The sequence below is a fragment of the Bos indicus genome, chromosome 8 (assembly GCF_029378745.1).
Source record: "Bos indicus isolate NIAB-ARS_2022 breed Sahiwal x Tharparkar chromosome 8, NIAB-ARS_B.indTharparkar_mat_pri_1.0, whole genome shotgun sequence".
In the NCBI taxonomy this organism is placed as follows: domain Eukaryota; kingdom Metazoa; phylum Chordata; class Mammalia; order Artiodactyla; family Bovidae; genus Bos; species Bos indicus.
In genome coordinates this window covers 72,736,366-72,748,918 of record NC_091767.1, presented here as the reverse complement: position 1 = coordinate 72,748,918, position 12,553 = coordinate 72,736,366, and the positions used below count along the sequence as shown (strand labels likewise).

The window sequence follows — 12,553 nt, the reverse complement described above, 5'->3', positions numbered from 1 at the left end:
CTTTACATCATAGATAGCAAAACCTATCTTCTATAATATTCTCTATAATGTAGACCCTCTAGTCAACAGATAATTAATGTGATTTCTGGATTTTGATGGTGGCTTTTTAAATTTTGATTTCCCCAGGGATGATGATGTTTTGTTTGTGTGTGAAGGAGAACCATTTATTGGTAAGTGACTCCCTTAAAAGCCAATTTTGTCTGCCAAAATAGAGATGAAATTTCAAATATTTTACCTGGCTTTACTAAGCCAAACATTAAAAAGTATCTTGTGGCAGTATTCAGCTCTTCATAGCTCTTTGGATTCTGCATTGGGGTTGGGGGAATGTGAAAGTAAATTTCTAACTTAAATTAGATGATCATATTTTAGTATGGATACTTCATCTTTTATGTGTTTTTAAAATGCTCTAGATGTGCACATATCCATTAATTATGCCACAATAAGGTAGTTTGATTTTAGAACTCTGTTTTCTTGAAATTTTCTCTGATAGTAGTTACCAAGTCTCTCTCTTGTGTTACATATTCTTAAGCATGTATAGGTTGCAGAGGGCTTCCCTGGTGGCTCAGTGGTAAAGAATCCACTTGACAGTACAGGAGACATGGGTTCGATGCCTGGGTCGGGAAGATCCCCTGGAGAAGGAAATGGCAACCCACTCCACTATTCTTTCCTGGGAAATCCCACTGACAGAGGAGCATGGTTGGCTACTGTCTTGGAGTTAGAATTAGACATGACTGAGCAACTAAACAACAGATTGCTTGCAAAAGTAATGTTTGACAATCATTCACAACAGAAAAATCAGTCAAAGATGCCAGTATCAACCACACACACTCATACACATATATACATACTACCCTTTAATTTTGAAGAAAGCAGGTACAGTGTATATCTCAAAAGAAAGAGCCTGAGGCTTAAATAAGGTAAATATTCTTTAATGAGTATCTGACATAGTTTCAGACAATCACACTATGAATATTTAAGTATTTTTTAAGCCTTCTCAATATTTGTGTTTATTGAGTGGAGGTAGTTCTTAGGATCATCATATGGCAACTTAGAAGTAAGTGCATATTCTCTGTCTTTGCCTTAAGGCTGTGAACAAAAAATTTTTCTCATCTTTTTTTACCTGTTAACCTAACAGAGTGGCAGGTAGTAGTCACTTGATTGAGTCATTGCATACAAATAAACAATAAAAAGTGATTTAGTGTTTTTTGTTTCATCATTCCGAGCTTTTAGAGTTAAAAATATTGGGTATGTTTTCATCCTCTGCATTTATTGATACCTAGATTATTTTACTTTTGACCAGTGGAAATCCCTTGAAGTTTTCCTCTTATACAAACCTGTTGGTCTTTTACAGATTCCTTACTATCTGGAATAGCAAAATGTTCATCTGATACTTCTCTTGTCCTAAACCCAGATCAGTTTTTTATTATTGGAAACCTTCATATCTTTTAGTGGAAAATGTCATTTCAAGACACAATCTGGGTACTAGGGAGGCTCATTGCTCCGGAGTTCATCATCATTACTAGGTTTTTTGGTGAACAAAATTTGAAATACATAGCTAGTGGATAAGATTCATATGTAATAAATGTTATATTATAGAAAGCTTTATATCATATATAACATAGATAAAATACCTCAAGAAAGTGACTCAGTTGTGTCTGACTCTTTGTGACCCCATGGACTGTCCTTGGAATTCTGCAGGCAAGAATACTGCAGTGGGTAGCCATTCCCTTCTCCAGAGGATCTTCCCAACCCAGGGATTGAACCCAGGTCTCCCACATTCCAGGTGGATTCTTTACCAGCTGAGCCACCAGGAAAGCATGGGTTCATGCTTTGGTTTATAATTAGGATTATAAGATTTTGTTTTGCATCGAAAATATATTTTGCAAACTTTTACACTGATACCAAAGCCAGGCAAAGACACTACAAGAAAATTGCAAATATCCTGTATGAATACTGACATTAAAATCCTGAGCAAAATATGAGCAAACCAAAGAAGTATATTGAAAGGGTTATACTCTATGACCAAATGGGATTTATTCCTGGAATTTGAGAATGGGCCAACAGACAAAAAGGAATCAATCTGATATGTCACCTTAGTAGAATGAAGGAAAACCCCCAAAATATCTCCACTGATGCAATGAAAGATTTTTGACAAAATTCACATCTTTTCACAATAAAAACACTTAGTAAGTTTCCTTCTATTTCTAGTTTGTTATGATAAAGGCCATATATGAAAAACCCACAGCTACCAACATACACAGTGGTGAAAGACAAAGTTTTTCCACTAGAATTAGGAACAATGCCCACTTTTGCAACTTCAGATTGACATTATATTAGAGGTTCTAGCCAAATCAAACAGGCAAGAAGTAAAATTATTTCTATTCTCAGATAACATGATCTTGTATTTAGATAAACCCTAAACACACATGAAGTTAGAGCTAATAAATGAATTCAGCAAACTTCCAAGAGTCAAAATCAACACACAAAAATCAGTTGTATTTCTATATACTAGCAATGAACAATCCAAAAATATATACTTAAACAGTTCAATTTACAATAGCATAAAAATAAAATGCTTAGGAATGAATGTAACCCCTATCAAAATCTAAATAATGATGAAGCTTTGAAACTAGGGAGTGGTGGTGGTTGTACAACATTGTGAATGCACTAAATGCCACCTAATGGTACACTTAAAATGCTTAATCATGTTTTGTCTGGGCAGTATTCCAACTTGTGTCTTTTTCTTGTTTCCTCCTAGCATTTTACTTTTAGAATATTTCCGTAAACATCCATATACTCATCACCTAGATTCTACTCATCAGCAGTTTACTATTCTTCATTATTCTTTGTTGCATAATGATCCATGTTTCTACCAGTCCATTTTATTTTTTGATGCATTTCAAAGAGATTGTCATTATCAATACACTTCACCCCTGAACATTTCAGCTACATATGATCAACTAGAGCTCAATATGTTTTACATATTTTTGAGTTAAACTTGCATAAAATGCATAAATTTTAAGTGTATCTTACTGAGTGTTGACAAATGTACCCATCTGTGTAACCCAAACCCCTATCAAGATAAGAATGTTACAATCATCCTAGAAATTTGCCTCAGGCTCTTTCTTAGTCCCACCCTACCCCACCAGAGACAACTACTAATTTTGTCCCTACCATACAATAATTTCCCCTATTATATAAACCTTCATATAGTTAGAATCACAGAACATGTATTCTTTTGTATGAGGCTTCTGTCATTCAATATGATGTCTTAAGAACTGATTCTCTTTTCAATTCAGTTCAGTAGCTCAGTCCTGTCCGACTCTTTGCGACCCCATGGACTGCAGCATGCCAGGCTTCCCTATCCATCACCAACTCCCGGAGCCTACTCAAACTCATGACCATTGCATTGGTGATGCCATCTAACCATCTCATCCTCTGTCGTCCCCTTCTCCCGCCTTTATCTTTTCCAGCATCAGGGTCTTTTCCAGTGAGTCAGTTCTTCAGATCAGGTGGCCAAAGTATTGGAGTTTCAGCTTCAGCATCAATCCTTCCAATGAATATACAGGACTGATTTCCTTTAGGATTGACTGGTTGGATCTCCTTGTAGTCCAAGGGACTCGAAAGGGTCTTCTCCAACACCACAGTTCAAAAGCATCAATTTTTTTTTTTTTTTTTTTCTTTAGCCATGGACTTTATTGTTTGAATATTTGCAATTATTATTCTATACACAAATGTTAATTTCTTACAAAACTCTGTATTCCGTATTGCTAGGTCACTTCACTCTTCATTTTATGTTACATTTCCATCAAGAACTATTTCCCCAAATCACCATCTGCCTGATTGTGTGTTGTTGTTGTTCAGTTGCTAAGTTGTGTATGACTCTGCGATGCCAGACACTAGTCCACCAGGCTCATCTGTCCATGAGATTTTCCAGGCAAGAACACTGGAGTGGGTTGCCATTTCCTTCTCCAAAAAGCATCAATTCTTTTGTGCTCAGCTTTGGTTATAGTCCAACTCATATCCATACATGAATACTGGAAAAACCGTAGCTTTGACTAGATGGACCTTTGTTGGCAAAGTAATATCTTTGCTTTGAATATGCTATCTAGGCTGGTCATAGCTTTTCTTCCAAGGAGCAGGTGTCTTTTAATTTCATGGCTGCAATCACCATCTGCAGTGATTTTGGAGCCCCAAAAAATAGCCACTGTTTCCACTTTTCTCCATCTGTTTGCCATGAAGTGATGGGACCACATACCATGATCTTCGTTTTCTGAATGTTGAGCTTTAAGCCAACTTTTTCACTCTCCTCTTTCACTTTCATCAAGAGGCTCTTTAGTTCTTCTTCACTTTCTGCCATAAGGGTGGTGTCATCTGTGTATCTGAGGTTATTGATATTTCTCCTGGCAATCTTGATTCCAGCTTGTGCTTCCTCCAGCCTTGCATTTCACATGATGTACTCTACATATAAGTTAAATAAGCAGGGTAACAATATATAGCCTTGACGTACTCCTTTCCTGATTTGGAACCAGTGTGTTGTTTCATGTCCAGTTTTAACTGTTGCCTCTTGACGTGCATACAGATTTCTCAGGAGGCATGTCAGGAGGTCTGGTATTCCCATCTCTTGAACAGTTTCCACAGTTTATTGTGATCCACACAGTCAAAGGCTTTGGCATAGTCAGTAAAGCAGAAGTAGGTGTTTTTCTGGAACTCTCTTGCTTTTTCAATGACTCAACAGATGTTGGCAGTTTGATCTCTGGTTCCTCTGCCTTTTCTAAATCTAGCTTGAACATCTGGAAGTTTTCAATTCACGTACTGTTGAAGCCTGGCTTGGAGAATTTTGAGCATTACTTTTCTAGTGCGTGAGATTAGTGCAGTTGTGCGGTAGTTTGAACATTCTTTGATATTGCCTTTCTTTGGGATTGGAATGAAAACTGACCTTTTTCAGTCCTGTGGCCACTGCTGAGTTTTCCAAATTTGCTGGCATATTGAGTGCAGCACTTTCACAGCATCATCTTTCAGGATTTGAAATAGCTTAAACTGGAATTCTATCATCTCCACTAGCTTTGTTCATAGTGATGCTTCCTAAGGCCCACTTGACTTCGCACTCCAGGATGTCTGGCTCTAGGTGAGTAATCACACCATCATGGTTATCTGGGTCATGAAGATCTTTTTGTATAGTTCTTCTGTGTATTTTTGCCACCTCTTCTTAATATCTTCTGCTTCTGTTAGGTTCATACCATTTCTGTCCTTTATTGTGCCCATCTTTGCATGAAATGTTCCCTTGGTATCTCTAATTTTCTTGAAGAGGTCTCTAGTTTTTCCCATTCTATTGTTTTCCTCTATTTCTTTGCATTTGTCACTGAGGAAGGCTTTCTTTCCTTGCTATTCTTTGGAACTCTGCATTCAGATGGGTATGTCCTTCCTTTTCTCCTTTGCCTTTTGCTTCGCTTCTCTTCTCAGCTATTTGTAAGGCCTCATCAAAGAAAAACAACACCCAATTGTAGATGTGACAGGTGTTGGAAATAAAGTCTGATGCTGTAAAGAGCAATATTGCATAGAAACCTGGAATGTTAGGTCAGTGAATCAAGGCAAATTGGAAGTGATCAAACAGGAGATGGCAAGAGTGAACATCGACATTTTAGGATTCAGTGAACTAAAATGGACTGGAATGGGTGAATTTAACTCAGGTGACCATTATATCTACCACTATGGGCAAGAATCCCTTAGAAGAAATGGAGTAGCCATCATAGTCAACAAGAGAGTCTGAAATGCAGTACTTGGATGCAGTCTCAAAAGCAACAGAATGATCTCTGTTCGTTTCCAAGGCAAACCATTCAATATCATGGTAATCCAGGTCTATGCCCCAACCAGTAATGCTGAAGAAGCTGAAGTTGAACGGTTCTATGAAGACCTACAAGAACTTCTAGAACCAATACCCAAGAAAGATGTCCTCTTCATTATAGGGGACTGGAATGCAAAAGTAGAAAATCAAGAGCTACCTGAAATAATAGGTAAATTTGGCCTTGGATTACAAAACGAAGCAGGTCAAAGGCAAACAGAGTTTTGCCACGAGAATGCCCTACTCATAGCAAACACCCTCTTCCAAACAACACAAAAGAAGACTCTACACATGGACATCAGCAGATGGTTAGTATCAAAGTCAGATTGATTATATTCTTTGCAGCAAAGATGGGGAAGCTGTATGCAGTCAGCAAAAATAAGACCAGGAGCATACTGTGGCTCAGATTATGAATTCCTTATTGTCAAACTCAGACTTAGATTGAAGAAAATAGGGGAAACCACTAGACCATTCAAGTATGATCTAAATCAAATCCCTTAAGGTTATACAGTGGAAGTGACAAATAGATGCACGGGATTAGATTTGTTAGAGTGCCTGAAGAACTATGGATGGAGTCTCATGACATTGTACAGGAGGCAGTGATCAAGACCATCCCCAAGATTCTCTTTTAGACCTCCAGTTTTTTAATTCAGGCCTAAGAGAATGCTCCCAGTCCTATTACAAAAAAAAAAAAAAAAAATCAAATCTATATGTGCTGAAATTGAGTATAGAATTGTAAGGTTTTTGTTTAACATTTTCTTTTATCTGTGTCTCCTTTCTTGCATATCAGTAATCCTGGTTTCCAGGGACACACATAATGTCAAGAAATTACTGTTTTCCTTCATCTTACACAAAATACACATAAAAGTTTCACTAACAATCCCAATACTTTGTATATGATTACAAAGACAATATGACTACTAAAGACAGTTAAGGATTTTTAATATGCCTATTCCTTTATTTAAAAGTGTATCCATTGTCAAATATGCTGTATACATAGACATACACACACACACCATTGTATACTGTACTCTTTCCCTTAAAACCATCACTTATTTTTTCTCCTCCAGTCCTTAAATTGATGTCTCAAGAGGCTGTCTGAAATTTATTTTCCAGTAGATTCTTTATAAAGAACTTGTGAAAACTGTGTTCTCTTGACATCTTGCATGTGGCCTCTATACCTGAAAATCAGTTTGGCTAGTCGTAAAATCATATGTCAGATGATTTCATGACAAAATTGCCACTTTAATGGTATATTTTTTATTGTATTATCAGTTATACCTCAATTGTTTAAAAAAATCTTTAGGTTGTGATTTTTCTTTAAATACCTTAAATATGTTACTCCGTTTTTTTCTAGCATAGAGTACTTGTGTTGAAAAAAAGCTGATTTCTTGTAACTGACTATTTTTCCTAGATCCCCCGAAGGGTGATTCTCTTTCTTTAAAATACAGTAACTTAAAAAAAAAAAATAAATAAATAAAATACAGTAACTTTAATAGTCTATTTCTAGATGTTCTGAATTGTTCTGGGTTGATTTTCTCAGATATGTGGTGGGCCCTTTCAATACGTAGTTTCACTTTTTTTAATTTCAGAAAAGTTTTCTTGAACTTTGTGTTTGTTTTGTCACCATGATTTGATTTTCTCCGATCAGGATATCTATTGTATATTATTCGATCTTTTATACTTGTGTTCAGTTGATGTATTTAAAATCTTTTTAAATTATTGTTATTTTTTTAAATTGATGATTGCTTTACATTATTGGTTTCATTTCTGCCATACATCAACATGAATTAGCCATAGGTATACAGATGTCCCCTCTCTCTTAAACTCCCTCCCTCTAACCCTCTAGGTTGTTACAGAGCCCGGTTTGAGTTCCCTGAGTCCTACAGCAAATTTCCATTGGCTATCTATTTTACATATGGTAGTTTGTATGCTTCCATGCTGTTCTCTCCATTTATCTCACCCTCTCCTTCCTCTCCCTGGCCCTTGTCCGTATGTCTGTTCTCTGTGTGTCTCCATTGCTGCCCTGTGAATAGGTTAATGAGTACCATCTTTCTAGATTCCATATATATGCATTAATATGTGATATTTGTTTTTGACTTACTTCACACTATATAATAGGCTGTAGTTGCATTCATCTCACAAGAATTGACTCAAATGCATTCCTTTTTATGACTGAGTAGTATTCCATTACATATATGGACCACAGCTTTTTTATCCATTCATCTGTAGATGGACATCTGGGTTGCTTCCATGTCCTAGCTATTGTAAATAATGCTTCAGTGAATATTGGGATGCATGTCTTTTTCAGGTTTGGTTTCCTCAGGGTGTATGCCTAGAAATGATATTACTGGGTCATATGGTGGTTTTATTCCTGGTTTTCTAAGGAATCTCCATAATGTCTTCCATAGTGGCTGTATCAATTTACATTCCCACTATCAGTGCAAGAGGGTTCCCCTTTTCCCATACTTTCTCCAGCACTTGTTGTTTGTGGATTTTTTGATGATGGCCATTCTGACTAGTGAGGTGATACTCACTGTAGTTTTGACTTGTATTTCACCAATAAGGAGAGGTGTTGAGCATCTTTTCATGTGTTTATTAGCTATCTGTATGTGGTCTTTAGAGAAATGTCTATTTAGGTCTTTTGTCCACTTTTTGACTGGTTTGTTTGTTTTTCTGGTATGAGTTGTTTGTATATTTTGGAAATTAATCCTCTGTTGGTTGTTTCATTTGCTATTATTTTCTCCCATTCTGTGGTTTATCTTTTCACCTTGTTTATACTTTCCTTTGCTGTGCAAAAGCTTTTAAGTTTAATTAGGTCCCATTTGTTTATTTTTGTTCTTATTTCCATTATTCTTGGAGGTGGGTCATAGAGGATCTTGTTAAGATTTATGTCGTATAGTATTCTGCCTATGTTCTCATCTAAGAGTTTGATAGTCTGTGGTCTTACATTTAGGTTTTTTACTCCATTTTGAGTCTATCTTTGAATATGGTGTGAGAAAGTGTTCTAATTTCCTTCTTTTACACATAGTTGTCCAGTTCTCCCAGCACTGCTTATTCAAGAGACTATCTTTTCCCCATTGTATATTCTTGCCTCCTTTGTCAAAGATAAGGTGCCCATAGGTGTGTGGGTTTATCTCTGGGCTTTCTATCTTGTTCCATTGTTCTGTACTCTGTGCCAGTACCATGCTGTCTTGATGACTGTATGTTTGTATTATAGTCTGAAATCAGGTAAGTTGATTCTTCCAGCTCCATTCTTCTTTCTCAAGATTGCTTTGACTGCTTGGGGTCTTCCATGTTTCCATACGAATTGTGAAATTTTTTTGTTCTAATTCTGTGGAAAGTGCCATTGGTAATTTGATGGGGGTTGCATTCTATCTATATATTACATTTGATAGTATAGTCATTTTCACAGTATTGATTCTTCCAGCCCAGGAGCATGGAATATCTCTCCATCTGTTTGTGTTGTCTGTGATTTCTTTCATCAGTGTCTTGTAGTTTTTTGTACACAGCTCTTTTGCCTCCGTAGGTAAGTTGAAATCTATTAAATACTTTTCATCTCTTCCTTCATTTCTTTTTGCTTTTTAAAGCTTTCCCCTTTCATCTTTTCTCTCCCTTCAGGCATTATCTGTGGTGTTCTTTCACTCCTGTGTTTCTTGTAATCTTCATTTCTGAAATGATTTTTCTTTTTACTTCTAATTCTCAGTTCTCTTGTCCCATTTCTTCATTTTTGGTTCTGGTTTATATTGTTTACCTCTTTTAGTATATTTTAAATATTATAGTTTACCTATTTTGTGGGTATTTCTGCCATATCTTTATTATCTATAGGGATGTAGTCTTCCTTTTTAAAAATAATTTTTTAATTTTGTATGGGAGTTTCTATTCCTCATTTTTTACATGAAATTCATTTTCCTTTACTGGAGAAGGACTGGCTGACTTAGGAAAGTTTTCCTAATTTCATGGCTTTAGGTTTGCCTTTTCTGTTTATTGTGAAGTATTGAAAAAATATGGGGATTACCTTCTTATGTATTCTGGTTCTGGTGGACCTTGTTGACTTTTATTATCTTTTTTTAAAATTTATTTTTAATTAAAGGATAATTGCTTTTAGAATATTGGTTTCATTTCTGCCATACATCAACATGAATTAGCCATAGGTATATATATGTGCCCTCCCTCTTGAAACTCCCTCCCACCCCGACCCTTTCACACCCCTCTAGGTTGTTACAGAGCCTAGGTTTGGGTTCCCTGAGTCATGCAGCAAATTTCCCTTGGCTGTCTGTTCTATGTATGGCAGTGTGTGTGTTTCCATGCTGCTGTCGCCATTTGTCTTACCCTCTCCTTCCTCCCCTCTGCCTGTGTCCATAAGTCTGTTCTCTGTGTCTGCATCTCCATTGCTGCCCTGCGAATAGGTTCATCAGTACCATCTTTCTAGATTCCATATATGTGTGTTAATATGTGATATTTGTTTTTCTCTTTCTGACCTACTTCACTCTGTATAATAGACTCTAGGTTCACCTACCTCATTAGAACTGACTTCGATGTGTTCCTTTTCCCAACAATTTACCCTCAGTGTGGGGCTTTTTTCCTAGGTGGGAGTTTTGAGAGTTCATTTTCCGCCCCTTCAGATCTTACTGCACACTACCTGAATCACCTGCAGTTAAGAGTGGGCGGACCCCTCCACTTCCGGGTGGTTGTTCTCAAGTAGATTTGCTGAGTTTTGCAGTGAGTCTTTATGGATTACTTTGGAATTCTTAGAATCACTACATACCCTGCTGCTGCCATCAAAGAAGCTGATGCCATAGCTGCTCTCCTAGCTGTCAGTACTGGTGGTATACCTTATACTTAGTTTTGTTTTTGATGCTGTCTATGGGTACAGGGCTTGCTGTCCTAGTAGCTCTGCCATGCTTTTATCTGTGTTTTTAGTTTAAAAAATTATGGTATTGGCATCTTCCCCAAATCACCAAATTAATGATTCCCCGAATTAATGTTTATTTTTTCTACCTGTCATCTCTAGATCCTCAGACAGATTCTAAACTACCTGAAGGGCTGTCAGGATCTCACACAGACTGGCTCACATTAAATGTTGGAGGGCGGTACTTTACCACCACACGGTAGGTGCAACATGCGTGTGTGTGTCAACGTGATGCTATATGCTGTCTGTTCTTTCCTTCAGATTACTGATTTCCTTAGAAGATATTCCAGTGCGGCTTAAATATACTGTGTGATTTGAAACCAATTTTTAGAAAGTTTTTTTTTTTGAGAGTAGAAAAATGGCTCATAAGTCATTCCAGAGAAGGCACAAAAAGCATGAATTTAGCATTTTTAGAATGTGTTTTTAAAATATTGAGCAATATACTTGTAACACAAGTAAGAAAATTAACAACACTGAAATTTTAAGACACAACTGCTTATGCTAAAGGGATAAAAACAGCCTACTTTAGAGCATGGAAATTGTGATATAGTTGTATGCTAGAGGGATAGATTAGCATTGAAATTAAAGTCAACTAAATCGATGTTTAAATCAAAGGAAGTGCCAGATTAGAAGGGATTTTGATAAATGGCAACTTACTGCACATTTTTGTCTCCCAGCATCACTCCTCCCAGGTTATAGCATGCATCTTTTTGAGAGAGCAGCTGAGATCAAGTATACTCTTGACTTAAATATGTTTGTTTATAAAGACAAATGGAGAAATCCATTTTTTTCCCTGAATTCTTAGGAGCACTTTAGTGAATAAAGAACCCGACAGTATGCTGGCCCACATGTTTAAGGACAAAGGTGAGTGCAGTCCATAATTTTCCCATTTTGCGTCTGTAGCTGTATTGACTTTATAAACTACTGTCCTTTTGTACTTTTTAATGGTATTGGTAATAATCTGTACACGAGTAAAAACATACTGGTATGCTGCACAGTTTTCTTCCTATAAATTTCTGACTTTATTTTTTGCTTATGGGGGGGCTATCTTCATTTTGTTGGCCCCACAGGTGTCTGGGGAAATAAACAAGATCATAGAGGAGCTTTCTTAATTGACCGAAGTCCTGAGTATTTTGAACCCATTTTGAACTACTTGCGTCATGGACAGCTCATTGTCAATGATGGGATTAATTTATTGGGTGAGTTTGCAATGTAATTCCTTATATTTTTGTAAGTTTAGGATTTATACTTCTTTTTTTAAACTAGCTTAGTGTAATGTATTTTCATCAAGTAAAATTATCTTTTTCACTTTTAATACTAAATGCTTTTACGTGTATACGAGTATGTATAGTTACAGAGGTATAGCCAAAGACCCATGAATTCCAATTTTGGATTCTAAATAGACTTAGAATTTATCAGTAAGCACTCTATTGTATTATTCTTTTAAAATTTTTATTTACTTTTTAAGTTTTTCTTTATTTGTTTTTGGCTGCACTGGGTCTTCGTCGCTTTGTGCAGGCTTTCTCTGGTTGCGGTGAGCAGGGGCTACCCTTTGTTGCAGTGTGTGGGCTTCTCGCTGTGATGGCTTCTCTTTCGTGGAGCACAGGTTCTAGGAGCACTGGCTTCAGTAGCTGTGGCACTTGGGTTTAGTTGCTTCGTGGCACACTAAAGTCTTATTGGACCAGGGATCAAACCCGTGTCCCCTGCATTGGCAGACAGATTACCCATGTTGCCACCATGGAAGTCCTTGTTCTTTTTAAAATTGCATTATAAGTGTGACTTGGATTCGGTTATGGACC

At 36.8% G+C, this 12,553-nt stretch overlaps 1 protein-coding gene across 1 annotated transcript in view; it reads left to right on the top strand.

Moving 5' to 3' along the window:
* KCTD9 (potassium channel tetramerization domain containing 9) overlaps positions 1-12,553 on the top strand; it is an 81,186-nt gene that overhangs the window by 15,755 nt on the left and 52,878 nt on the right. The window contains exons 3-6 of the mRNA XM_019966379.2: positions 127-170; positions 10,857-10,953; positions 11,560-11,618; positions 11,825-11,953. Coding sequence (XP_019821938.1) covers positions 127-170; positions 10,857-10,953; positions 11,560-11,618; positions 11,825-11,953 — 329 coding nt within the window. The remainder of the gene's footprint in view (positions 1-126; positions 171-10,856; positions 10,954-11,559; positions 11,619-11,824; positions 11,954-12,553) is intronic.